This window comes from Sander vitreus, chromosome 6 (genome assembly GCF_031162955.1).
Source record: "Sander vitreus isolate 19-12246 chromosome 6, sanVit1, whole genome shotgun sequence".
Taxonomy (NCBI): Eukaryota; Metazoa; Chordata; class Actinopteri; order Perciformes; family Percidae; genus Sander; species Sander vitreus.
Window position 1 is genome coordinate 13,680,995 of NC_135860.1, and position 27,798 is coordinate 13,708,792.

At 41.0% G+C, this 27,798-nt stretch overlaps 3 protein-coding genes across 3 annotated transcripts; all 3 read right to left on the reverse strand.

Moving 5' to 3' along the window:
• clk2b (CDC-like kinase 2b) lies at positions 1 to 4,772 on the reverse strand. The gene is made up of 11 exons (XM_078252815.1): positions 4,330 to 4,772; positions 3,596 to 3,686; positions 3,453 to 3,519; positions 3,255 to 3,371; positions 3,018 to 3,184; positions 2,555 to 2,649; positions 1,546 to 1,675; positions 1,376 to 1,458; positions 1,217 to 1,296; positions 1,055 to 1,145; positions 1 to 968 (listed from the first exon to the last, which is right to left on the reverse strand). Exons 1-11 carry the CDS (start codon positions 4,393 to 4,395, stop codon positions 786 to 788), a joined length of 1,170 nt encoding a protein of 389 aa, XP_078108941.1. The 5' UTR covers positions 4,396 to 4,772; the 3' UTR covers positions 1 to 785.
• A 267-nt stretch (positions 4,773 to 5,039) lies between these two features.
• LOC144519583 (meiotic recombination protein REC8 homolog) lies at positions 5,040 to 14,146 on the reverse strand. The gene is made up of 17 exons (XM_078252816.1): positions 14,091 to 14,146; positions 12,661 to 12,729; positions 12,430 to 12,572; positions 12,279 to 12,354; positions 12,062 to 12,182; positions 11,871 to 11,952; positions 10,410 to 10,477; positions 10,220 to 10,298; positions 9,124 to 9,247; positions 8,857 to 9,034; positions 8,212 to 8,413; positions 7,675 to 7,868; positions 7,504 to 7,546; positions 7,176 to 7,263; positions 7,012 to 7,104; positions 6,787 to 6,896; positions 5,040 to 5,601 (listed from the first exon to the last, which is right to left on the reverse strand). The coding sequence occupies exons 1-17, from the start codon at positions 14,144 to 14,146 to the stop codon at positions 5,498 to 5,500; spliced, it is 1,830 nt and encodes a 609-aa protein (XP_078108942.1). The 3' UTR covers positions 5,040 to 5,497.
• Positions 14,147 to 14,639: 493 nt separating this feature from the next.
• On the reverse strand, positions 14,640 to 27,431 carry setdb1b (SET domain bifurcated histone lysine methyltransferase 1b). Its single transcript, XM_078252818.1, has 25 exons — positions 27,321 to 27,431; positions 26,031 to 26,234; positions 24,614 to 24,780; positions 24,476 to 24,519; positions 24,031 to 24,157; positions 23,762 to 23,932; positions 23,431 to 23,632; positions 22,748 to 22,821; positions 22,388 to 22,578; positions 22,065 to 22,194; positions 21,490 to 21,760; positions 20,311 to 20,424; positions 19,868 to 20,171; positions 19,457 to 19,718; positions 18,535 to 18,625; positions 18,327 to 18,443; positions 17,986 to 18,155; positions 17,425 to 17,667; positions 17,134 to 17,304; positions 16,405 to 16,535; positions 16,159 to 16,178; positions 15,890 to 16,008; positions 15,503 to 15,759; positions 15,300 to 15,388; positions 14,640 to 14,991 (listed from the first exon to the last, which is right to left on the reverse strand). The coding sequence occupies exons 1-25, from the start codon at positions 27,335 to 27,337 to the stop codon at positions 14,874 to 14,876; spliced, it is 3,804 nt and encodes a 1,267-aa protein (XP_078108944.1). The 5' UTR covers positions 27,338 to 27,431; the 3' UTR covers positions 14,640 to 14,873.
• Positions 27,432 to 27,798: the final 367 nt, after the last annotated feature.

Consider the following 27,798-nt stretch of genomic DNA (forward strand, 5'->3'; position numbering starts at 1 on the left):
ACCTACATTTTATTTATCAATGCACATGAATAATATCCCCTCATTAGGGATAAAGGTGGGATTAAAAAAATTATAAAAATACTTGCCACCGTTTGGGGGGGCCAGAGGGGGGTTAAGGCTTAATATTACTGGAGCACGGTATTCAAAACTGTTCAACAGTATTGTGAGTTGCAGTTCCCCTTAGCTTTATAAAGTTTCATTGTTTTCTCAACTGTTTTTTTTCACTCTCACTTTTATCAGTGTCGTTTTCAGCCGACCAGTGCTAAATAAATGTGAACGTAATGAAGCGCTTAGCACTTAAAGAGTCAGATATTTCTTTCCCACTTAGAACTCAATCAGCTGACTGAGGGTGTCACCAATTAGCTTGTTGGTGTCAAACAAATCTTCCTTTCTGTTATTTCAGTGTCCGATTGACATGACCCACCTCAACCCCATGACATCAGAACCACCTGTCCCATGAGTTCTTCCACTGAGCTCTCTCGAAAACTCGCTCCAGATCACATCCATCCAAATCTTCAGCTATTGTTCTTCACTCTTTCACCACCACCCTGGTCTCCACTGCATTGGGGGAATATTCCTGTTGGGCTCACGGCATGATTACCCCCATAAAGCCAAATATTTCTCACATACAGTATTTCTTCAACTTTTTTTTCCAACATTGTGCACACTATAATAATAACATTTTAAGCCCTTCTTTCAATTAATTTCTTCTGATTTGAAGTTGAGAAACTAAAACTTGCAAACACACTGGTATGGTCCTCGTAGAGTCAGTTGCCTATTCAGGTTCATCTGCTCATATCACAGCTGTTCCTCCAGGTTTGACTCCTTCCTGGATGATGAAGAGGCAGGAAGAAGGGGTGACACAGGGCAGAGGAAAGAGAGATGCGTGTGGAGGGCTCATACTCCAGCATCCTCTCTAAGAGGTAAAACAACTGGTGGTGTTCTGTGCCATGAGATAACAAGTACTTCTGAAGAAACAAAGAGAGAAGCAAGTCGTTCAAGGGAGTTCACGTACTTGGCTCATGTTTAAAAGTTTGCACCTGTCTCAGCTCACCCTTAATGGTTTGCACTTGGCTTTCACGTAGCGTCCGGCCTTGGAGCAATGATTCCAGTCGAGACGCCCACGGTGGAAATACTTTTGCTTTCTGTGAGAAAAAATTAAGTTTTGTCAGACAAAGTTTGCACGTGTGTTTGTGTGTACAGGAGTGTGTGTTACCTGCTCGTTTGAATCATTCTCTGAGGAACTGGTCCCTGTATGCTCTCCATCATAGCAAGATGCTCCTTATTGTCATGAGTCTAAAAGTGAAGATCATGTCAACAAGATCCAAATCACACTACTTTCAGCATGCTGTCATTTTACCAATATAATCGTGACCTGGTACAGTGTGAAGCCTGCGTAGTATTCAAACAGGATGCAGCCGATACTCCACACATCACATGGGTGACTCCAACCCAACTCTGTGGGAGAGCGAAGAGGGACAAAATCTTCAAAACAACTAAACAGGACCGACTGACAGCTCCCCGGTCTAAATCAACATCTCTTACCCAGTATGATCTCTGGAGCTCGGTAGTGCCGTGTAGAGATGAGGGCAGAGTGGTGTTCATGGTCAAAAGTAGCGCTGCCAAAGTCAACAAGCCGCACTGTGGTGTCATTTATTCTCCGCTCATTGCACTTCTAAAGGAAGAGAGAAAGTAAACAAGCCAAGTGTTTGGCCAGATCCACAGCACTTTACATTAGTTGAACTAGCACACCGGTGATGGTAATAATCCCCGGTTACAAAGGAAAACTGTGCACACACAACTATGCTAAAGGAACAGTTAGACATTTTGACATCACAATAAGATTCAAAAGGTAATTACTTAGAGGAGGTGGTTGGCAGGTTTTTGTTATCTTTGGACAAAGCCAGGCTAGCTTTTTTCCCTGCTACCAGTCTTTAAGCTAAGCTAATGTTTGATACCTGTAGCTTCATATTTACAGTAGGATACAGATATGGCAGCGGTCATCAACCTCTCAGCAAGAAAGTGAATAAGCATATTTCCAAAAATGTAGAACTTTTCTTTTAAGTATGATAGGTTAAAGTTTAACCAGTAAGTCTGCAAAAGAAAACTGCAATGAAACACAGATTGTGTAATAACCATACCGTGTGCTTTTGTTTTCAAACTCAAATAAGTTTGGCTGACCTTGGGGTTTAGTTCAAACCTGTGTGATTGTCTCACTCCTCGTGTCACGTTCCCTTATATGACTTCTTTATAGCGATATCACAGTGCTCCTAGATCTCAGCAATCACTTGAGTATGTTATTATTACCAATAGAAAATTATGGTCAGAACTATGAAAACAATACCCAAGTTAAGATATAAAATTTGAATTTGAAACACAACCAGGATAAATATGTGCACCTGTAACCAACACATGTGGGTGGTTTCACAGGTTCTGCTGAGCAAAATTTCCATACCATAAAGCAAATATCTGCCTGCATTAATCCCTCCTTATTAACCATCCAGATTTTATTTCATCACTGAAGGTCCCAGCCATCATGCCTGCAGTTGTTTACCTTCTCAGAGTTGTATATGAGGGAGTAGTCTGAGTTGACAAAGAGGATGTTCTCAGGCTTCAGGTCTGTGTGAGTCAGCTTGTTGTCATGGAGAACTGCAGGAGGAGGGAAAGTAGATTTAACAGAAGAGAGCAAACGCCCTCGTCTGGTCGAGTTTTTTGTTAATCAGACAGTCATGATAGCGTATGTATAGCAAAAATCCTGAATGAAAAATAATTGTAAGTCACAGCCCTAGTTGTGTTTGTCTTTCACTTTAATCTGGTATGGGGTTGTACGTCAGGAACACTTCTATCATCTTCAGGTCACAGTCACCCTCTAAATACTGTATCTACCTGGCTTGTTCGCTGCTGCATCAGTGGGACAGCTGTTAATAATCCTCTTCCTGTCATCACTGACATTGATCCAGAGGTACAAGAGAAAAACGCAAAAGTGGGACAGTTGATGTGATGCATTTTGGACTCACAGCTGACAGCGTCGCAGATCTGGTGGGCCATGTGTCGGATCTGGTTAATGGGATAAGGCAGGAAGTTGTTTGCTTTCAAGAAGTCAAAGGTGCTGAGAGACAGCAGCTCAAAAGTGATGCACACGTGGCCGTAGTAGTTAAACCAATCCAGCATCTGCACACAGTGACTGATGGGGGGGAAAAAACATAGATGAAATGTAAAAGACAGAAAAAGAGTCAAAATTACAAACTACTCACTGTCTGTTATCTGGATCTCTCTCGCTGATCTTCTCCAGAACATTGATTTCCAGTTTGGCTGCTTCTCTGTATTTATCCAAGTTCTTAATGATCTTCAGAGCAATCCCACCTCCTCCTCTGTGTGTTAAAAGGTTTTTAAAAGCAATAAACACATGTTGCAGATTGGTCCAACTTTCATTATTAGATGAAGCAAATTACCTGCTGTGGTCCAAACATTGCACCACCTTCCCAAAGGTTCCCTCACCTAAAGTGTCAATTATCTCATCTGTGAGAGAGATTGAGGTGAAGTTAAAGCGGGAGCATTTTTACAAGAGCTGCCAACAATTCCAACTGATACCTACATCTGTCTTCGAGGACGTCCCCACTTTTGTAGATCAGGTGGCCGTTCTCAGTGTCCCTCTCATTGTCGCCTGCAGCCTCATTGCTGCTCCGCTGGAAACAAGGTGGAGCAAAATCAACCTGCCTCTGTGCCTCTCTGAGACAGAGTGAGTGACGTCTGACCTCTGGGTCTTAAACGTCATTGGGTGGATTTACCCTTGGTTAAGACTGATGCATTCAAACTTACATGCAGACAAATGCACACACAGAGTAACAAATCTGCATTGAAAGGCGTTACATTTCATGTATTCTTTCATAACTGTAGACTCTGAATGCAGCCGTGATTAAATAAAATCCTCCAGAATGCAAACTTTTACATTAGGGTTGATCCTGACGACCTAAGTTTGCTCTAAAGGAGGTTAATAAGAAATGTCAAATGACTTCTGGCCTCTTTGGAGGAGCTTAGGCTCTATTTCCATCCACATTCTGAGACTGTTATTAATATCAGAAGCCCAGCATGTGCAGACTTACTGCAGGACACGGGCCACAAAATAGACCATGCACAAAAGCAAGTGACACATGTAAACACACACCCAGTCTGCACTTGATTTGTGGTGCTTGAATACAAAATTATGAATAAAACCTCACCACATAGTGCAGATGATTTCAGGTCAAAGTCAACTACGATGCAGATGTGACAGAAAAAAATAAAAGCAAAAATACAGCAAATGCATGCACAGAAAATGGAGAGACTTACAGAGAGGCAGAGGCAAATACAGTCCAGAAAGCCCTTGTAGAGCGAGCACAGCTCTGTCTTTCCCATGATGCAGAAGTGCAGAGTTCCTCAGAGATGAGAAGAGCTCGAGTGGAAGAGAAGAGAAGAGGATGGAGGGGGTTATGGTGAAGGAGAGAGGCAGGTGAAGCAAAAGCAGCAAAACTCGACGACTAGGATGGTCACAGAAAAAACTACGGGACATGGAGTTGTGACAGTCAAATATAGCAATGTTGTCATTGGAAACTAGAAGTGAAAGTGAGACACAACTAGCCACAAAACTGACAGAAGAAAAAATAGCTTAAGAGGAATAAAGAAAAGCAGAAATCAAACACAAGTGAACAAAAAAGTACAAGACAAAAACACAAAGCGACGGGCAGAATTGAGACGAAGAGAGGAGGACAGATAGAGAGGGTGAGAAAGAGAGAGCTGAGACAAATGCTAATAATAAACTTCGGTCACAACCCCCTGAGAAAGTCTTAAGAGGAGAATCAAGATGCGGTCAGGGGGAGGAGAGATCCAGTTTCACTCAACTTTCTTTCTCTCCTCCTTGCACCTCCTTAACCCCTGCAACATGTTTTGCCACACCGGTCCTGCTCTGCATGCTACACATACCTTTCAATATACAGTGCATGCTTTCTTTACAGAAATAACTGACAGAGCTCTTCAAAAGTTTTTATTTTGTAGTTCATGTTCAAAGGGACACATAAGTTACATTAACCAGAACTTCTGTGCAGATTAACATGAGGTAATGTCTTTAAAAAATATGAAAAAATGCAACCATGAAAATAGTTAAAATACTCATCTGAAATCTCATAGAATTAATAAAACATGTTGGTCACAGTAGCAAATGGGACCAATGATTTGCTTTTGGAAATTATAAAAACCAGTAGGTTTTAAAAACTTCAATAATTTCAAGCATGTCAACAGCTCACACCAATGACAAATCTTATGAAGTGATTAGTAACAAAACATTTGACTTCTATGCATATTTGTCTTTTATGATATTGTTTTAAATCCAGATGTTTTTTTTTTTTTTCTTTCTGATGAAGTGAACACAGGAAATGTCAGGAACAGACAAATAATCTTCTATCAGACTGAACAATGATGTTTGTTTTGGAGGCTCGTGGGGACTCGAGTGACCGTGTACACATCACAAATCCAGATTCCCCTCTTCGTAGTTGGATCCAGGTAATATTAATATGTCACCATAAGGCTCGTCCTGCTCCGCACGTAGTTTCCTGGCCGATAAAGTCTCTGCAGACAAGTCACAAACACTGCATTTAAAACATCCCCATCGCTGTAAATAAACCCACAATTTTACACAAAAAGATCAAGGTAGGGAAAATCTGGATAATAGCTCATGAAAAAATAATTACTAAAACTTTGACTGGAGCTAAATTTGGTTGAAATATCTCTATTTTAAATCCAATTATTTTCCTATGAACTCTTGTACATGAACCCCCTGTGTGTTATTAGTCCCTCAGCTCCTACCAGCTCATTATTAAAGCTTCCACTAGTGACACCATTTGGTATTTTCAAAGACCTGACTCAGACTTTCTTCTAAACCAAAAGTCAGATCTCATAACTCACCGACCACACATTTATTAAAGAGCTTTTTGTTGATGCTGTAACATTAATACGATTTCAACACAGGTAAAGGGATGGGATTGGATAACTGAAACTGATGCTTTGGACTTCAGGAAGAACCCAGCCCCACCTGCCCCCATCACCCTCTGTGGCTCCACAATTGACACTGTGGAGTCTTTCCGCTTCCTGGGAACTATCATCTCCCAGGACCTCAAGTGGGAGCTGAACATCAGCTCCCTCGTGAAGAAAGCACAACAGAGGATGCTCTTCCTGCAGCAGCTGAAGAAATTCAACCTGCCAAAGACAATGATGGTACACTTCTACACAGCCATCATTGAGTCCATCCTCACATCCTCAATCACCATCTGGTACGCTGCTGCCACTGCCAAAGACAAGGGCAGACTGCAGCGTGTCATTCGGTCAGCAGAGAAGGTGATTGGCTGCCGCTCCAGGACCTATATGCCACCAGGACTCTGAAGCGTGCTGGAAAGATTGTGGCCGACCCCTCCCACCCCAGTCACAAACTCTTTGAGTTTATGAACAGCTTTTTCCCCTCCGCCACTAGCCTTATTAACAAGGCCCGGAAACCACCCTGACACTCCACCTTCATGCCACTGTTCTCTCTCTGCTGTAATGCTCTTTGCTCTTTATTTTTTATTTATATCTTTATTTATTCTTTATTTTTAACTTAATACATACTATGTAAATATACTTATATTGTTTGTACTTATACTTATATTGTTTAATATTCAATCTAAAGAATGTGTGACGTGCACCAACAACACCAAAACAAATTCCTTGTACGTGTTAAAAAACGTACTTGGCAATAAAACCCTTTCTGATTCTGATTACCCAAGAGCCTCTGAAAAACGTTGCTGACAGTTCTGCGGTCGACATCTGGTGGCAGAAGAGACTGAAACAGCACAGGTGCTTCTTCATGCTCGGGCAAATCCAGCAGCAGCCTAACCACAAGCACATAATCATATTATTATCTCCAAAGTTAACTAAATGGAAAAACAAAATTCTCAGCTCTGATTTTCTACTGGTTAGTGATGGTGTTGCGTCCATGGTCATTACCCAGGAGGAGACTCTGCTGCAGCTCTTCCCAGCAACTCGTCCACCGCCTCTGGGATGTCCTGCAGTGTAGAAACAGACCTGGAGACAGCGGACCTGCCAACACACACGTGCACGTTAGCATGACTGCGCTCACACACTTAACATATCTTTCTTTGTTCACCTACCATTCTTTCTCGGGTGTGAACATAGGGGAGATGATATCTCGAGACGCCTCCCTTTGGTTGGAGCCCTCCAGCGGCAGTGAACCATGTTCTACACACACACACACACACACACACACACACACACTCTGGAGGCTTCCCCTAACCCTTAACCATAAGTGATACATGCCTAACCCTGGCCTCTGACCTCAGCTTGTGCTGAATGCCACTGCAGTAGAAACACATTGAGGAGAACAATTTTACCGTCAGTTAAACACAAACTGGCTGTCCCTGGTCAACTGGTTTAAATCCACATCCACAATCCATAGTCTTCTTTTTACACAAGGGTTACCTGAAATAGCCAACTTCTCTGATTCTGCCACATCTCTGGGGACCTATATTCACACACAGACAAACACAATCCATTTTTCATCATTTCCCATCTTCTTCCCGCACGAAAAGGCTTCAGATATCGATACCAACAAACAAACAAACAAACAAACAAACAAACATCCTTCCACACCTCAAGGAGCTCAAGGTTCCCCTCGTCTCTTTCGGCAGTCTCAGCAACCTCTGCGGCCTCAGCCATCTCGCGCTCTCTTTCCTTTTCAGAGTCGGTGGACTCGGGCCCTCTCTCCCCGACTTGCTGGTCCAAGCCTGAGAGAGGCCTAATGGTCGCAGCCCGTCTCCATAGAAACAACACCTCTTCAGGCAAGACTGCAGAGGAGAACTTGCTTTGAGGTTTATGTTTGAAAAGGTTAGTTAAGTCACATCTTTCAAAATAGCAGTAGGTGCAGATGAGTATGAGAAGTCTGAGGAAAGACTTTAGAAACACCATCATCAACAGCCTATAATCATTCACATTTTACAATTGGTGCTACTGGGTTGTATTTCACAGGAAATCTGTTGGATTGTTTTATGGTGTAAACAAAAATGTTTTACAGTGCATCACATGAAAAGAAAGCTGCTGGTCAGTGTTTATGGGAAACATGGCTGTCAGAAGTGTGAAATGAGATCTGTGTTTTTACTTTTTTTTTTTTTTTACAGGCGTGTTACTGACAGGGCAGGCAGGGATTCTTGAGGAGCTCAGCAGCAGGGCGCATCCTGTGAGAAGGAGGCGGTGCGAACAGTGGACGTGTGGTCTCAAATAGAGGGTTGTCAATCTGCTGCTGCAGCACCTCCTGGGGGATCTGCGTCTCTGGGTCAAAGAAGATCAGCTGCCTCTTCCTCTTCCTCCTCCTCACCTCTGGAGGCAGCACATCCTGGGCATAGGAGGGCAGTGGGAAGTAAATTTACCAGAACTTTCCTTCAGCTGTCAAATGCAGTCTGAGTTTCTCTTTATAATAAGAACAACTTTTGGGTTGGCAGGTTGTGGAAAATCCCTTTTTTCATTCCTTCAGCTTGGCATTTGTTCATTCATCAGGAAAAGCCCTCCAACTGACATTTTAACCACTGGACCTCAATCTATTTAAAGCTATAGTGTGTAGTTTCTGTCGCCCCCATGAGGAATTCTAAGTAATGACAACAAAACTGTCAGAGTGTCCACACAATACAAGCCTTCTGTATAATATAACTTTATAACTGTAGACTGAACAAGGCATTAGAAGGTAAAACTCCCGGCACTTTATCAATGTGAGTTTGATTTAAAAGACATTGTGCTGCTTGCACGTAAGTTTAAACAAAAAAAAACAAAAAAAGCTGGCACCTCTGACTGAAGAGTTTGTCTTTGACGTTCCTCCACTGCAGATGGTGGGGAGGGGAGGACGGGCACAGAGACGGGGGTGAGGTGGTCTGAGGGGGGTCCAGGCTTCTCCACGGCCAGGTCTGGCTCTTCCTGAGGCAACAACGTGGCGTACTCACTGGAGAGAGTGGTGGGCTGTAATCTGGCACAGGAAGAAACACGGTCATTGTGCGCTTGTGTGGATCTGTGTGTGTTTGTGCTGATGTTTCCATGCAAATCTGGATGATTTACTCGATAGAGGATCCTGTGAGGTCTTTTGTTCTCTGTTTCTCCAGGTCTTCCTCTCTTCCGCCCCTTTCCATCTCCCCCTCTTGCTCTCCTGGTGTCACTTCTTCTCTTGCCATCTCCACATCTCCTGTTAGAGAAGGTTTAGGGAAGAAAAAATATAACCAGGGTTGGGGAGTAACGGATTACATGTAATCTGGATTACGTAATCAGATTACAAAAATCAAGTAACTATAATCAACCCAGATTACAATAAAACAGTGTAATCAGATTACAGTTACATTGTTGAGGATTACCTGATTATATTTTATCATGCAAACAATGCAACTTTTTCATGATAGCCTATGTTTTAATTTGACAAGCAGTTCATTCGTTTGTCCACTAGATGTCACCATCATCCAATTGCCTGTGTAGTTTCAAACAAGAAAAAGGTTCAAATCAAAACTCAAGATGGAGGAGCCGTCGACTTTCAAAAGACAGACCCGTTTCAGTTGGGAAAAATGTGTTTACTAGTTGGCAATATTGCCACAACTTCGATTTAAAGACAGTGGAAAATAATAATGTGTATGTTGTGTGCAAACCAAAAGTGCAATTATTGTCAACGGTGCTAATATCTACTTCAAATCTAAAGAAACACTTGGAAGTAAGTTGAACGTTATCATTACCATTACAGGAACATACTCGGCATCGTTCAAACATTGCTAGCTATCAGGTGGTCCAATGATGGTAAACTAACGGTTTCAGTTATTTCACCATTTAGTGAAGGTTAAATTTGCATTTGCCACATCAGTATTGATCATGCTAGGAATGCTTTAATGAGAGCAAAAAGATTTCTTAGATGTAATGAAATAATAAAGAGAAAAATTCTGTGGCGGTGTCTTTTACTTAAGGTGCATATTTATTGAAGTGATCTTAAAGTAATCAGATTACATTACATGTTTTGGGTAATCCAACTGATTACGTTACTGATTACAAAAATTGCCATGTCATTTGTAGTCAGTAATGGATTACATTTCAAAGTAATCTGACCAAACCCTGAATATAACTATCTCATGTCACCATTGTTTCACGAGAGAAAGGAGCTCCTAGTTTTATCACGCACCTTCTGGAAAGTTATCTCTTTGGGCCAAGAGGAAGTCAATTGTCTCTGGATGCTGATCGGTAAGCTCCTCACCCTCAAACTAGCAGAGAGAAGAAGGAAGAAAGGAGGGAAAGACGGATGCAAGGGTAGACCAGCAGGCTACAAAAATGTGTACGTATTTCTTTGCATGAGCTTCTTTTGACAGCTGTACCTCTGCAACAGGGATAGCGAACGGCTCTGTCTCTCTCAGAGTAATGGCTTCTGGAGTTGCAGTTATGCCTGGGGAAAATATGGGTGACATTAATATATTTTTTTAAAGTGCTCATATTATGCTCATTTTCAGGTTCAGAATTGTATTTAGCGGTTGTACCAGAATAGGTTTATGTGGTTTAATTTTCAGAAAACACCATATATTTGTTGTACTGCACATTGCTGCAGCTCCTCTTTTCACCCTGTGTGTTGAGCTCTCTGTTTTAGCTACAGAGTGAGGCATCACACTTCTGTACCATCTTTGTTGGGAGTCACACATGTGCAGCAAGTACTGCTAGCTTGTCAGTTGCAGAGCATGAGGGCGTGCCACGTTAGCAGTTAGGCGAGCATTATAACGTGTTACAAAGTGACGCACGTTCATCGCGGAAGTAAAGGCTGGACTACAATAGAGCTGTTTGGAGCAGTTTGTGAACAGTGTTTTCTCTGGAAGATGGTAAGTCCCTTTGGGTGGACTTTGGGCTTTTTCACTTTGTAAACCTATAAAATATTATATATATATATATATATATATATATATATATATATATATATATATATATATATTTAACACAATAAAGGAAAGGGGAAAAGCCAAAAAGCACAATATGAGCACTTTAAAAAGCCACTATTTCAACATCTACACAAACCAGCAGGAATGAACACAACTAACCAAGCTGCAATTAAAGTGCTCTCTTCTGCCGAGTAAAATGCGACACCGCGGCATCGGCCTCGGCCAATTAGGAGGATATTGTTGAAGTCAGTCTGCTCTGCCCTGACTTGACCTACAGTATCTCTCTGCTCTGTGCTGCTCTGGATTTCTGCCGGAGTTCTGTCTATTTCTGTCACCTGTTGGTATTTCTGTGTATATCACTGTACACAATCCAACAACTGTACATTTCTGGACATGTTTGTGTATGTCTCTCTGTTAAGCTGCACAGCTGACATCTTATTAATGCTGATAATCAAATAACCAGGACAGGCCTTGTGTTTTCTCTTTACTTAGCATTTAATACACGCTTGCTGAAATCATTCCTTTTGTTTATACTGGATCTTAATCTTAATGTGTTTCCAAAGTAAGTGAAATCCAGTCCTCCCTCAGTGCACAATTATATTTGGAAGTGTATCTAAAATTGATGTCAGTTAAATAATCAGCTTGCTCTACACTGTGCTTTACTTAGTCTTTCTGTTAGTCTAATATTGTATTATCAGTTCGATATAGCCCAAGTTAGCCCTTATTAAATAATATTTTTCTTTTTTTTGTTTCTGCATTTTATTACATTTATCAATTTATCTGGTAATTCATTTATCATTTCAAGAGTTATTTCATACAGTACATTCTACTGTATTTACTGCTGCTGCAATGACCCACAGCCCTGAAGAGATCATTATATTCATGCCATTACAGCACATCAAGTCATCCTACCACTCTCTGATGCAGCAGCAGAAGTTGGACTGGCTAGTTCAGGATGCTCAGGAGAGGTTTCTCTCAGATACTCCTGACCCATCTGAGAGACACAGAAGAGTACACGGAGTACACTCATTTTATCAGTGCTAATATTGACACGATTTCCAATCAAATAAATCTCCTTCCTTATTCCTTATATATTTGGGTACCTGTATCAGTGTATTAGGACTGGGCAAGGCTTTTCCCATGTACATCACTCCGAATAAAGGGTCAAGAGCTCCTTCTGTCTCCTCCAGGAGAGACAGGGCATCAGGGAAGTCCAGGGCTTGTCTGAAAGCCAACACGAGGCCCAGCAGCAAGAAGCAGGATTGACTTTGTGTTTGTAAGAGCAGACAAATGTGTGAAATGTTGAGCACCTGTTCTCACCTGCCGTGCTCATCCATATCAATTTTCTGGGACGCCCTCTGTTTCAACAGATAGCCCACGATGGATTGAAGTTCAGCTGGAAGGACACAAGATCAAAGTCAAGAACCAGTGCACGTTGTCTCTTTCCTCCAGTCTGCTGACAACTTCTTACCCAGGAGAATAGCACACTGGCGGTGGTAGACGAGGATGACGCCATACTGGAGCTGTGAGGAGAGGTAGAGGGAGAAGCGAGGTCGTGGCAGACCAGGCCGAGGGGGTGGTACCTGCCCCAGCACGTAGCTCATGATGTCATCACTGTATGGGCATTAGCTTTATTGTAACTGGACAGATTCACAGTTCAGACAATTGCAAATATGTGACAATGACTAAAATAATTTCTTACCAGGTGCTTTTGACGTTGACTTTTAGGAAATCCCGGCGAGTAACTCTGATGCCTTTTGTAGCAACCAGCCTGAAATGGACACAGAGCATTGATATGATCTTGTTTCATCAGAGCTTTAAGTCATCTGCACTAGCAACCATTAAGACAAAAAGCGCACGCACACACACACACACACACACACACACACACACACAATTTAAGACCCCTACCTATCTTAAACACCACCCTCTCTGAGAGCGTTCTAATGAGTGCGGTCTAAAATGTTTTTTATGCTATATTCCTGCTTCACATTAATAAACTGAGAGCTCAGTTTACCATTGTAGGACTATAGCAACTATTATTTTGTGTTTCAACCTAAACTGAACAGACTGTGGAAAAACATGTCTTGCAGGCTAAAATATGTCAGTAATATTTTTTTCAAACATTTCATTTCTTTGATGAGCATATTTTTTTCATTATGCATACAGTGCAACACTGTGCAAATTGTTGTCTTTTATCCCTTAAATCCTGAATTATTATATTAACATTTTAAACCTTGGTCAGTCTGCCCTGACAATACTCATGTCACTCAAGAAAATGGGAATTGGACAACTTAAGAAACACATGAAATAATGTCATATTTGCAACAACAAGCCTACATGCATTTTATTTTTCTTCTTTGTCAAAATGTAACCTTTGACCTTCACCTCATCTTCAAAGCTGTTGTCTTCAAAGGCTTCTTAGATTTCTTGTTTTGGCTGCAGTATCAATGTTGCCAGATAGTTGTTATCTTTGATGCACCTGCACTCTGGGCTTTTTTTTTTTCTTTTCATACTGAGCAATTCCTAATGTGTATGCTCTAAAAGTGTGCGTAGTTTATATGATGGAGAATCTGAAACCTAGGTTTTACATAGGGGAAAATTACTAAAATATTAAAAACTCACTAAGAAAAGAATAGTGCGTCGGTTGTACGCGCTGGACAATTCTTCACTCAGGAACAAAATGTCTGAAGTCAAGTGTATCCTACCTTAAAACGCCTTTAACAGACCAAGTGAAACATTTATGCATCTCAGTTAGTCTTTACATTAATTATGAAAGTATTTTTGCCACTTAATTGATAAGTAGGGTCTTTACTTAAAGAGATTAAAAGGAAGATTGGGGCATAAACTCTGAAGTTTGAGGGACGATGGAGGCGTTAAGGTGGATTTTTAATGGTTGTATTATTCCAAAAATGTACTATACTTTTAATTAATAAACCACCAGCGTTGAAGTCGAGTCTCTTAAAAAAACTTATAATCAATTACAAACCCAATTTGAGAGAACAACCATTAATAACGGGCTAATAATCCCTCCCTCCCCTGTGACAAAAACGCACTATGAGTAGCCATTTTATAACTTCACCAGTTAAACTATAAATCGGTTTGAAACGGTAAAGAGAAGATTTTACTCACCAGATTGTAGAAAAACATCCTGTATGCCGCTTCAAAACTGTGGGGTAGTAAAACATTTTAGAAAATCTTTGGGAAAATTGATTAAATAGCTGATGAATTGCAGATATTAATCTAGATCCGAGCGGGTTTCGTCCAACGTGTGAAAGCAGGCTAATGTCTATTTTAGTTTCAGAAGGCGATTGGTCAGCTACTGTGAGCTACTGAAAATAAAGCCTGGTCTTTCTGCTATTAGATAGGCTATATGCAGAAATGTAATGTTCCGGTAATACATTTTATTTAAGAGAATAAAAAAATAGTAATGACATAATTACCTATTTTTTCCAGATAATGCTTGTGCAGCAATAAATATTTTATCAATACTGTGATGAAAATATTATAATTATGTATTTGTGAACATAACCTCTGCCTCTACATTTGCTATTTGACTGTGAATTTTTCATTTCATCACAATCTTTTCCATAATAATGAAACTGGTTCACCTTGATATTCTACCATTTCTCTTTTTATGGCCTACTGTATGTTGTTTCACAAAAGAGCAGCTGTGGGAGCTTTGATTCATTGAAGAAAGTTGCATTTAATTAAGATGTAAAGTACATTGTCATGGATAAAATGAGACAAATCAGGAAACATGTTCATATTAAAAAAAAAGGGCAACAAAACAACTGTAATAAAATACATAGTTCAACTTAAAAATACAAAATAAAAAAAGTTACAGTGTTGAAACGGCTTCTCTAAGTTTCCTACACATACAGCAGAGGCAGTGAAGTCTATGATGGCTGCAGATCACAGCAGTCTTCCTCTGCACTCAGTGGATCCGCAGCAGCAGAGCAGCACCTTCCCCTCCACACTGCCCACCTCATAGTTGTAGTCCCAGGTCAGCTCTGTGCCGGCCCGGATCCGCCTGCACCAGGACACAAGCAGGCAAGTGAGCGTAGGACAAAAGCTCATCCATATGTCAACATCAAGACAATACAGTGCATTGATTCCTACGTTAATAATTGCCTTATCCTGGACTAATAGCTGGAGCTGCTACTGTATAAAAAAGGTTAATGTGATCACTTCCTGGTTAAAAGCTTTCTCTTTGAGATTTTTTTTTTTTTTCCTGGTCTGAACATCCCATCAAGCCTAGCATCATTCTCCTGTGGCACCTGGGGTTGACAAAAACTCATAACACGATCTAATTAAATTAAAATTGGTTTCAAAACTCACTTGCTGGCAAAAAACGCCACCCAGGGAAACCTCAAGTCATGTGTGTCCACAAACACATTCTGGACAAAAAGGTTAGGACTACAGCTGTGCTGTAATACAAAGAGGAGACAGAGATGATAAAATAAAAGATAAATACATAGGGACATAATTAAAGTGACATCAAACGGTCATACACTGAGATCCTGTAGATCACACACACTTACATTAAGGTAACGCCCAAGGTTTCCTTCCAACTTGGCATCAATTATGTAGCAGGACTCCTCGCCATCAAAGAACAGACGGGTGCTTTTGAGGGTGTTGTCCCCGCCTCCCCCAGACTGCCTCTGCTGTCCTGTTTTTCCTCCCTGACCCCCCGGCCCTCCCCCGCCTCCAGGTGCACCTGTTTTCACCATCATCCCGTGGCTGGTCTTTAGGGCGATGCCGCGTGTAGATTTCACTGCTACCTGCTTCTTAGTCACGCCTGAGCCAGAACAGCAGCAGCAGGAGCAAGACAACACAAATACAATACAAAAAGTGAAAACAGTCAAAACCATGCGGTCATTATAAGTGTGGTGTAAATTCACTTGTTTTGTTCCTTCTCTTCTCCTCACCCGTGGGGACTTTCTCTCTCTCCTTGTTGTCGTCAGATCCAGAGCTGATGGTCTGAACATCATCGCTGTCAGAAACAGTCATCACATCCTGCTTCTTCCCCGTTTCTGACTTCACTTGGCTGCAAGAAACAGAAAAAGGAATCTTAACAGCAATCTAACATGTTACGTGATGTTATTGATCACAGAGTTGCCAAATTATTGTTACATAACATATTTTTAAAATCTGGAAAAACTAAATATCTAAGCATATTTTGGCAAGTCCAACACACCTCTTGCTGTCTCCAGATTCCTGTGATGGAAAACAGAAAAGGGTTATTGATAATTGTGCAGACAATCATAATACAAAATAAGAGCCACCTTTTACTATCTATCCTCTTACAAAAAATAACAGAGGTCTGATGAGCAGCAGGGTTGCGTTTCAATTTCTGTGAGAGACATTGCAATAATTTTAAAAAGGCTGTGCACACAGAGCTCAGTTCCTTGAAACATTCTTACTTTATCTCCTCTGTACTCACCTTCTTCAGACTCTGGCTGGTGAGCCAGGAAGCCACTTTGTTTTTCCCCATCTCCTCTGGCATGGACAGCGGCTTCTCGTCATCAGTTCCTTTGGCTGATGCACTCAATCCATCTTTACTGTCTTGACTCCCTGGACCAGGAAGGAGAGTGGTGTGTGAAAAGACAAAATGGTAATCTCAAAAAATCTGCATTAAAAAAACGCATAACATAACTGCAATGTGAGTGCAACTGTTTTGGATTAGTAAGGCAAGTAGAAATTATTTTCATCATCAATTAATCTATACATATTTTTTGGAATAACTAATTAGCCATTTAATCTACATACCGTCATATCTAATTTCAAATGATATTCAATGCAATTATTCAAAATGTTTGGAAATGCACTTGTTCTGTCAATACTGCAATGTCAATGTCTGTAGAGTAAATGGGGCTGGAGCCAGAGGCCTGTTATTTTACCTTAGGTGGGAAACACCTAGCCTGCCTAACAAATTTTCAGCTCCTCTAAAGCTCACTAATTAACACCTTATATCTTGTTTATTTTATTTGTACAAAAGAGTTGTGGTTTTAAAGAATGTGCCAGGCTATTTCTTTACCTTTATCAATAATTTAATCGAACACGCCTCGAATAAGTATATTTCCCAAAATGCCGAACTAGTCCTTTAAATAAAATATATATTTTTTAAAACATTGACCTCTTCCCACACCTCCTAAAGATGCCACCAGCTCACCTTCCTTGTTGCCCTTGGCCTGACCACGTGTGGTGTAGCTCCTCCACACAGAGCTAGAAGAGAAGTAGTTTTCCTTCACAAACGTGTCGTCTGAACTGTCACTTTCATCTTCACTTTTTGAATCCTTGTCATCATCGTCATTGCTGTCTCCTGATGAGCTTGGGCTTTGGGCTGTGACAGATTAAAAAAAATAATAATGTGGAGGAGGAGGAAGATAAAATGTCAGCTGGGGTCAAACGTACACACATCTCCCCAGGTCCATTAGACCAATAGAACACTTTGATCTCTCACCTTTTGACTTGGACTCCCCCTTTTTGGGCGGTCTCCCCACAGGGTTGGATGATACTAAAGCGGATGGTTGGATTTTTAATCTCGACATGTCCACACCGCTCCCCTCGCTGTCCGAACAGTGAGCCTCGCTCTCATAGCCCTCTTTGAAGTTCTCCACACTCTCTATATGGTCCAGATTGGCAAAATACTCGTCGCCCATCTCTAGACCTTCTTTGTCGGCAAAGTCGTCTGTCAAGATTTTACCTGGTAAATTGGAAGAGAAAGGGGGAAAGAAAAAAGTCACATTGCAATCAAGTCATCGGTTGTTGCGTGGTAAAAAATTAAGTGATGAGGAGGTCTGCATGTGTGCCTGCTTTCCATCACCTATGTCCTTAAAAAACATTCCTGTAACTCTGGATTTCCACTGAATGCAGAACGTCTGTGGACCGGCTCCGCTGCGGAACGACTGCGTGCTCCGCCGTCCGTGGAAATACACACATTGACTTTAATGGAAACCTAATGACTCCGCCGCCGTTCCGCATCCAATGGAAATTGGGGGTAAGTCTGTTTCCTTTTTCTCACCAGCATAGATGCAGACAAAAGAGCCCTTGGCCACATCATCCAGACAGCGGATGCCCCAGCCTTTGTTTTGGGTCTTGAAGAGCTGGAGACGCACCTGCAGGCCGTGCTGCACCAACCGGTTGGTGCACATCTGAGCACAGCATTTGCACCGCTTATTACACTCGTAGATCCTGAGAGAGAGAGAGAGAGAGAGAGAGAGAGAGAGAGAGAGAGAGAGAGAGAGAAAAGATATTAGACAACCAAATTAGCTGTTATATTCAAAAGTAAATATCTGCTTGTGAGAATATGAGGATTGAGAGTAAATTAGTCTCTCTGTAGAGTGATGATATGCAATGTCTGACCCTGTGGGGAGACACTCCTCTAATCGTTTGTGGAAATATCCAGCATTTGGGTTGATCTGTGCCCCCGGTGTACAACCTGTAGCCTGAAGGGTCAGCTGGTGGCAAGAGCATTTCGACCTGTAACAAAAGACACAAAGAAATGTGTTCAGGATATAACAGTCAGAGAAATACGAAAAATGATGGGTCACGGGTAAACAACTTCACTAACTTGTCTCGACAGCCGTCGGTACAATCACACCCGACCAGGAAGTCTGGACTGGTGTTAATGTATACTCCATCTTCAGGAATACGCTCTTTACCTTGAAGAGAAGAGAGGAAGCAATAAATCAGAACAGAGGGCTTTTTCAAAAGGAGGTAGGGGCAGCAAAAGTCAGCTATATGGATAGGCAATCATTTTTGATTTATTTTTATGTCTTTCTGCACAGATCTGCAGTTGTAGCAGGATGCTTTCAAAAAAAGCTCTCCGGAAACTAAAAGCAAGTTAAACGAATAACAAAAATTATATTAAAAAAACCTTAAAAATCAATAGAGGAGCAACAAGGGGATCAAATAGAAATGAACGAGGAAAAGAATCACCATGTTTTTGTTTTTTTTTCAAGCTATTCAACAATAAAAATAAAAAAATCTTTCTTTAAGTACTGCTGTGTCAAATTTCTTTGCAAAATGTTTACATGTACTCATATGGAGAAACTACATGTATCAATCCACCTACTAGAAAACAAACTAACGTCAGGATAAGACTACACAATATCAGCCTACCTAACGGACGTGCGGTGTTAGAACATAAATGAGCGTTGAGCACGTCTACCATGTCAAGTCACAACAAAAAATTACTCCACTGATTTAGCATTGCACTCCTAGAACATTGTCACGATGGACAGACCCAACCGACGCTGACTCACATCACTTGAGGCATTTTAACAAATTTTATGCAGTTTTCTCTGGAGCCACAAAAGGCTTCATGCAACTTTTCTGACATATACAGTTGTACTCTCCAAGAAAATAGACTTTGATCTGTGGTGTTCCCCCTTTTTTTGGCTTAATCAGACAAAAAAAAAGAAAAACATTTTGTAGTCTGATCCTGGCCCAAATTAATCTCTCCTTTGTTATCACCTCAATGTAATTCTTACTGTAAGCTACTTTAGGAGGCGGGGTGGAATCAATCTCGTTGACGCAGGAGAGTGGAATATCCTCCCGTCCACTAGTGATGTCGGGAATGTAATAGACTGGTCTCTGTGGCTGGAAGGGCCGGTCCACGAGCACGTAGGGGTCTAGACAGAACATCTCTAAGAATATAAAGTCACAGCGAGTTTGGAAGAGGTATTGCTGGATCTCTTCCATGTTACGTAGACAAAGTCCACACGGAGCCTTGTAAATCACGTGGAAGGACATCTGAGAGGTAGACGAGACAAGAGTTGTACAATTCAGTTTAATTGCAAGGATGTGAATGGGTAGAACTGAATATTTTAAGGTCAGGGAGTATCTCTAGCTAAGTGCTTCAAATATCCACAACCTTCCTTTTACTCTTCCTTCGAATTTACCTTGCGGTTGACTTTGCGTCGTCCTGTCATGCGTCTGAAATCGTACAGTAAAGGTGTGAGGAGGGGGTTCTTTCCTCTGTGCATGTCTGATCTTGCAGGTCGGACACGATTCAGACAGGCGGGCTGACAAGTGTGTGCCAGGTAGAAGATGCGGTCCGTCGGGGCACGGTATGCGGGCTGATGTGGGATAATGGCTGTCGTGTGGGTTATAGGAGCGGGGCCGGGAGCCAGAGAGGGCAGCAGTCTCTGATACGGCTGTGTGAAAGTGGGCGTAGCAATATTTTGGACACTCAACATTCTTCCACTATGGATTGACAAACAAAAGGCAAAGAGAAAAAGATCACATTTAAAAACATCAAATGTCTACGATGAGATCACTTTTAACAGCGCAACTTTCTGTCACAAGTAGCAACTTATTAAACCAAACAATAATGTGGACTCACCCAGAGAGGTTGCTGGGACTGGAGGAAAGAGACTGCATGATCTTGGAGGCATGAGTGCCTCCCACACCAGGGACAAACGGAGAAGTACTCTTCTTTGCCATCTGATGTTTATTGCTGGAAGACAGTGAGGAGAGAAATAGACAGTCAATTTAAAAATTCTCCACATCCTCTCAAATCGTCGGTTTATCAATTTATCAATATTTTCTAATAAATAAAGCATCAAACTAACATGTAATGTGAAAGATCTTGTTTTCTGATTTCCACCAGGAGCTAGTGGAGCTGAAAAAGCTAAAAGAGGGACTATTATAATACAATCAGCAGGTCACCAAAACCACAACTACAAATGAATGTAAATGTTGCTCTGTGTCTGTTAAATGTGTATTGAATTGAATGTGTAACTAGACAACTGTTGCTAACAAGTTTACCTTCTTTAAAAAGTCATAATATGTCAATGTTGTGTTTTCAGCTTGTTGTGCTGCCCCCAAGTGGCCAATCACATAAATTAATGCAGATTTGAGACGGTGTTAAAGACACCAGGTTAAAAAGCAGTGTTGTGTGGCCGGGTTGGTTCAGTGGGTAGAGCAGGCGCACATATACTGAGAGCTTTATGCCTCAACGTAGAATTCCAGGGTTCGAATCCGACCTGTGACGATTTCCTGCATGTCTTCCCCCTCTCTCTCCCCTTTCTCACCTAACTGTCCTGTCAATTAAAAGGCGGAAAAGCCCAACAAATAATCTTTAAAAAAAAAAAAAAAAGCAGTGTTGTTCTGCCCCTTTCTGGTGGAAATTGTCAAGCCTGTTCCATCTCTTACCATACCGAGCATCAATGGGACCACTGGGAATTATCATCAAGTCAGATAAATTTCCACTTTCTTTCAACATAGTATTTGGTAACAGCTGTGTGAGTGCAGTCATTTCACATGAACGAAAGAATTTTCTCCCATTCTTGCAAGGTGAACTTCCTCTCAGTGTTTGTTTTAGTCACAGAATGGAGCTCTAACTCGGTCATAAAAAGATACTGACCCTCAGGTTATATGGTTGCATGCTAGAGATTGTTTAATCAAAAGGTAAATAATTCCACAGCTTCGGCTTTATTTTGCAAGATATACACCTTTGAACAAAATGTCTTTAGTAGTGTTAGTGCTATTAGTGTTAGTATATGTTGAAAGTATCACTTACTCAACACGTAGAAGCTGTGGGGGCTGAGGAGGCTGAAGCGTCTGTTGGATTTGTTGGGGCTGTTGGGGCTGTTGGGTTTGTTGGGTTTGTTGGGGCTGTGGGGTTTGTTGGGGTTGTGGGGTTTGTTGGGGCTGTGGGGGCTGAGGACGCTGTTGATATTGTGGTGTCTGTGAAAGCTGGCTGGGTGAGGCCTGCGGCGTTTTGACGGGAGAGGCACCAACTTGTCCGTCACTTGTGTATTGAACTACTGGGCCTTTACTCCTCAACGCCCCTGGAGATTGAAATAGACATTGAGAAATGGGAAAGTTCAATGACTAAAAGTACACATTACATGTCATTTAGCTGACACTTTTATCCAAAGCGACTTACAATTGCTATATATCAGAGGTCGCACACCTCTGGAGCAACTAGGGGTTAAGTGTCTTGCATGAATGAGCGTGCTAAAACACTGTATTAACAGGAAGCCTATAAAAAGTTATCTATTTTTCAAATGTTCTTCTTTTAAAATACAAAATCACAGTGGTGGAAATGGGCCTCTCTGACACTGATTTAAGGTTCAAAATGTACAACGTTACCCATGTTAGGTCGTGTCCGCTGCTGGCCAGCCAGCTTCTTCTCCTGGGTGTTGGCCGTGGTCATCTTCAGGTTGAACATTGGCTCCAACCTGGTAGAGCCTCTATAAATCCACTCACTCCTCTTGTCATCCTGATCAACACAAAACAACAAAGGAAGTTTACTCTCTGTCAACTGCTATATTGATGAATCAACTATTATTCAGTACATTTGTTTAAACTGATGTGGAAACTGGCAATAAACATGAACCCTTCTGTTCTTTTTAAACAGCTGTCCAACTAGATGAATGTTTTTTTTTTTCTCTCAATTTCTTACACTGACATACCAAAAAGAGGATCTTGACCAAGCTTCCATCCACCTCCTCCACTTTGCTCCTCCACCAAGTTCCCTCCCACTCTGTCTTGATGATCTGTCCAACCTTCAGGAGCACCATTGGCCTGCTGGGATATGCAGTGATGTACTCCTCGATGAAGTCTCGACACGATGCATCCTCTATGTCCTCCCAGGTACGCTTCACTGTATAAAACAAGCATAAACTCACTCTTACTCATTATTACCAAAAACTGGCTCTCAAAACTTCCAACCAAAAACGCAGCAACTAATTTTACAGCTGTGTAATAGGTAAAATTTACTGGGTTTTACAGATTACAAGAGAGAAGGAGAACATAGAGAAATTGACACTTACATGGTCGGCAAACTGGGTGGAGCTCAGGTAGTGTCACATATGAAGCATAGCCATCATCAAAGAAAATCAAAAACCTGAAACATGTACAACACAGATATTAACTACAGCCTGACCAATTCATTGTTACACACACATACATACATGTATATGTATGTATGTATGTATGTATGTATGTTGCCAGTGGTTTAGACATTAATGGCTGTGTGTTGAGTTATTTTGAGGGGACAGCACATTTACACTGTTATACAAGTTGTACACTTAATACTTTACATTGTAGCAAAGTGTAATTTCTTCAGTGTTGTCCCATTAAAATATATAATGAAATATTTACTAAAATGTGAGGGGCGTACTCACTTTTGTGAGATACTGTATGTGTGTGTGTGTATATATATATATATATATATATATATATATATATATATATATATATATATATACATATACATATACACACATACACACACACACACACACACACACATTTAAGGAAACAAAAATGTTCATGTCATGCATTTATTTTAAAAATGAATGAAGGCCAATATATTGTCAATATATCTGATTTTGTAGCTCTTGATATTGGCCTCACAAATACAGTTTTGGTAGGGTTCTACCATTAACACATAGTCATGCAATCAGCATCCCCACCCTTAGTTTGCCCACTCTTTTTGCGTTTTATCGCCCACCTCATACGATTTTTGTTGTTGGGCATCTCTGCTACTATTCCAGCATAGAGCCACACCAGGTTGCCGTCCTTGTACTTGGCGACTACACGAGCCCCGACATACAGAATCTCCAGGGTGGGGTTATACTCGAAAGCCACATGGTTTCCAGACAGCAGACTCTTTCCTTTATCAAACTTCACTTTATACTTGAATATGCCGTTTCCTGAATATAGACAGAGGATGTGTTGTGTTAAAGATGGCAGATCAGGAAAATTCAAGCAAAGAATACATAAAATAACCAATAATATATAAAGGAAACCTTAATTGTTAAAAGTTGTTTTTGGTTACACACCGGCAGGGTGAATAGCAACGAGGGCGCCTCTGTGCCATGTCTTGGTGCGTTTCTTTCCCAGAATGTTCATCCCAACTCTGAGCTCATCTTCTGTTATGTTTGGGTTGGGCTGGGTCATGGACTGAGATGGAACCTGGGATACAAACACTGCTGGCACTGAAGCGTGAGTAGCTGGAGGGTAGGAAAAGCCATACGTTCTGTTAGCATCAAATATACTTTCACACAGGTGATGCATGTAACATTACCTAAGGAAGTATGTGTGTGCTCACCTGACTGGGATGGAGGCTGTGATGGAGATCGGAGCAATGGAGCACCTAGTGAAGGCTTGTTGACAATTTGGACCAACTTCTGCACCTGCTGGGAGGCTTTGTGTAGGGCTGTGGAGACCTCTTTTAACTGGTAAAATAAATAAACAGGACATTGTTTTTAAAAACAAATCAATCAATAAAAATGTATTGATCTATAGTGGAATAGTAGATGTTGAAGACAATGTTTACTTGTATGTTCTTGTGGCATAGAATATCTCAAGATATCACAGGTTTGAACAACAGTAGGCCACATGATTCAACTCACCGCGAGATGGGCCAGAAAGTCCAGAAAGCTTACAACAATATTTCAACACCTCTAAACTCCACTCAATCAGACAGCCCACGACAAACATTTAGCAATGAAGTGTAGAGACAGATCAATATAATGAAGCGTTCTCGTTCTTACCACTGGATCTTTGCCAGGAGTAACAGGCATCTTTGGAGGAACCACTGAAACATTATAAAGAACAGAACATATTTAATAACCTGGTTGTTTTTATATCGTAGTAGCAACGAAATTGTAACTGAAAGTAATATGACTTACAACAGCCAACAGCAATGACATCATCGTCGTCATCATCGTCTATCTCGATGACCTCAGAGAACAACTTGCCTCCTCCGCCCCCCTCATCCTCTGAGCTGCTCTCTCGGTAAACGAGACCGTTCTTCTGATAAGTGTCCTTCACGAGCTTCTCACACTCTAATAAGGATCTGAGGAAGAGTGTGGAGAGAAAATGTAAGCCCTAAAGACACAAACAAGAACTGTACAATCAGGGGTGCACTGATCCTCCGCCGGTGGATCAGTATCCACACTAAGCAGGTTGTGTATCAGCCATGATGTGACCGATCCTATTAAATACAGTTTCTTTGTCAATGTATGACTTCTGTGTTTCCACTTTATTCATTAAGAAACAGCCGATTCAAATTTTTCTTTTAGTGCTATTGCAATACCTGGCCTCGTTTCACCTTCCATAAAAATTACTCCCAGCAGTTTCACACATTGAGGTTTACAGATTTCAAATTTTTGCAAAACTGAGTTAAAGTATTGTAATCTGTATCAGGAGAGAAAAACGCTTTGTTGCATCTCCCTCTCCCTCATTTACTGTCATCCCCCAACTAGTGTTATCCAATAAAGGAATAAAATGCCTCCCAGAACACAGCCCACTGTCACATATTACACCCACAACCATGGATTCTTGTCATCAGTTTAGCAGAAAATGTGAAAAAAAAATCTGACTGTGCTTTAAAAAAAAATGTATTTACATGATGCACAACGTGATGTAATTTAGGCTAAATATTCATAAATTTAGTTTCCATTATGAAAAGTTAAAGAGGTACAAACAATGTAATCATTTGTAGCACTAGCAGAGTCACATCTGTTGGATGTTGTGTGCACTAAATGATTGGCTCTATGTTATTGTTAAAAACCTGTCAGCTTGTTATGGTGTGCTTGAAGCAGACGTCCATGATGTTTTGTTATAGAATTGTTGATCTGTCCGTTCGCTTCGTCAGTGCTACCTGCTACATTTTCCTTTTATATAGTAGCTGATTCGAACAGCTGATTTTTACACAATTATCCACAACTTCACCATTTGTCGTATAGACTTCTCCAAAGTACACTCAAAGTGCCGCTAAAGAATGTGCAAGTTCTGAACAGTGGTTGTACATGTGTTAACTTTAGAAATCATGCCTGTGTATGATAGTGTCTCCAGGTTTATCTTCACCGAACAGTCCTCAAAACCTTTAAATGGATAAAGAGACTTTCCAAGGTGTACATTAACAAAAATGTAGCACAATTACCCACATAGTATCAATGCTAGCAACTGATAAGATATATAAAAATAATAAACACTAAAATACAGAAGAGATATATCCTTGTAAAAATATTGTATATAGACTAAAATCACATGACTTAATAAATAAAATAAACAGACTTTGGGAAAAGATTTACGTCTACTTACTTGTTGGCATCGGTAAGAAGCATGTCCGTCATCGCCTCCTCTTCTTCTTTCTTCTCTACCCATTCTTTCAGCTCTGTCAGCTGAGCCTTTTTCTTCTGCACAATCTCGCTCTTGTCCACGGCATCGTCAATCCACTTCTTCAGCTCATCCAAAGAAATGCCCAGCTCTTCCTCGAGATTGGAGTCCCAGCTATCCACTTCCATTCTGAGGAGTTAACATCATTTTAAATACCTACACGAGTCTTCCAAGTCTCATTCTGAAATGATTAATTGCACAGCAAAAATGACTACTCTATCAGTCTACCACTACTTCCACTATTGCCAATTTGTTACCCGTACAATTTACATTTTCAGGATGTTTTGTTGCTGTTGTTGCTATCAGCGTGTCACTTGGCAGTCAAAGCAACAGAATAGAAGTATGACTTTCATTTATATGATCATCTTTTGGTAAATATATCCTAATACTCCTAAAGCAATTAGTCGATGAATCAATTATTTGATAAAAAATTTTAAGCACATTTAAAGAGTTTGATCTGATACACAACACCGAAATACAAGTCATTGTTTTTTGACAGCAGTATGCAGTATGATTATTTTATGTGATTTAGCATACCCTTCCATCCATATTAATACCATAATGATGACTCCAATCAATGATCAATCAATCATCAATGATGACAACATATCGCTCAGCCCTAGTTGTAACCCTGCTTGTAATGTCTGCAAATACTCATGAGAAATGCGTGCTGCTATTTGTCAGTCATCAATTCCAAGAAAAAACATTACTTATTTCTGCCTTATTTATGTCATGTAAATTACATGGTAATATGTCTGTGGTGTGATGGAGGCACTGCATCACTACAAGTAAAGCATCAATGCGTGCTGAACAATTATTCAGTGTAAATGTAATCTTGACGCTGCAAGAGTCAGAATTGGAGAGTCGCCTGCTACTGGTTAGCACAACAAGGGACAGTTTAAAGGCAAAATCATGTTAAATTAGCTGGATATTTTCCGATTTAACCTAGGCAGACCGAGTAACTGCTAGTTTAACCCATCATAACTTAACTGGTACTTTATTGAGAAACAATCTGGGCGAGCAGAGCAGCTAAAATACATCAAATTGAAGCCTACATAGTAACAGCAGACTAGCTCGTTAGCCTAGCATTAGCATGGAGAAAGTCTATCTCTTGACTGACTGGTGCAGGTGTCTGGAAAACAAAAAGCATGGTGTCCTCTGGTATCTCATGCATCACACGGTGAACTTAATTAAGAGACAGCACTCAACACTCACCCATCGCTGCTTTCCATCCTGCCCGCTCGCAAACATAAGGTTAACTAGCTAATGCTAACCGCCAGTTAGCTACAATAAGGAGTGCATGCTTTGCTTTCCAGTGTACTCGGAGTGGGCGGTGTTGGGCTCTGTGAAAGCTCCGCCCACGCGGTTTATCCAGGTATTTCAAATCGTGCAACTGTGCGATGATGCTGAGGACAGAGCGCCTAAATTTCTCTTCATGTCAAGGTAACGTTGTTGTTGTTCATGCCCGACGAGGTGTCCATTATGGAAGGGTTAATACCAGTTTATCTCACTCAGCTCATAGAACCCTCTGGCTCAGGCAGCTACAGCTACGACCCAGAAAGCTAACGTTATGCTAACCAGATTCAAGGCACTGAAGGAATACACATTGGAAATAACCAATCTTTTTCATTTAATGTAGCGCATTAATTTAGAGCGGTAAACAGTCAGTTTCAACAGAACTCGTTAGTAGGAA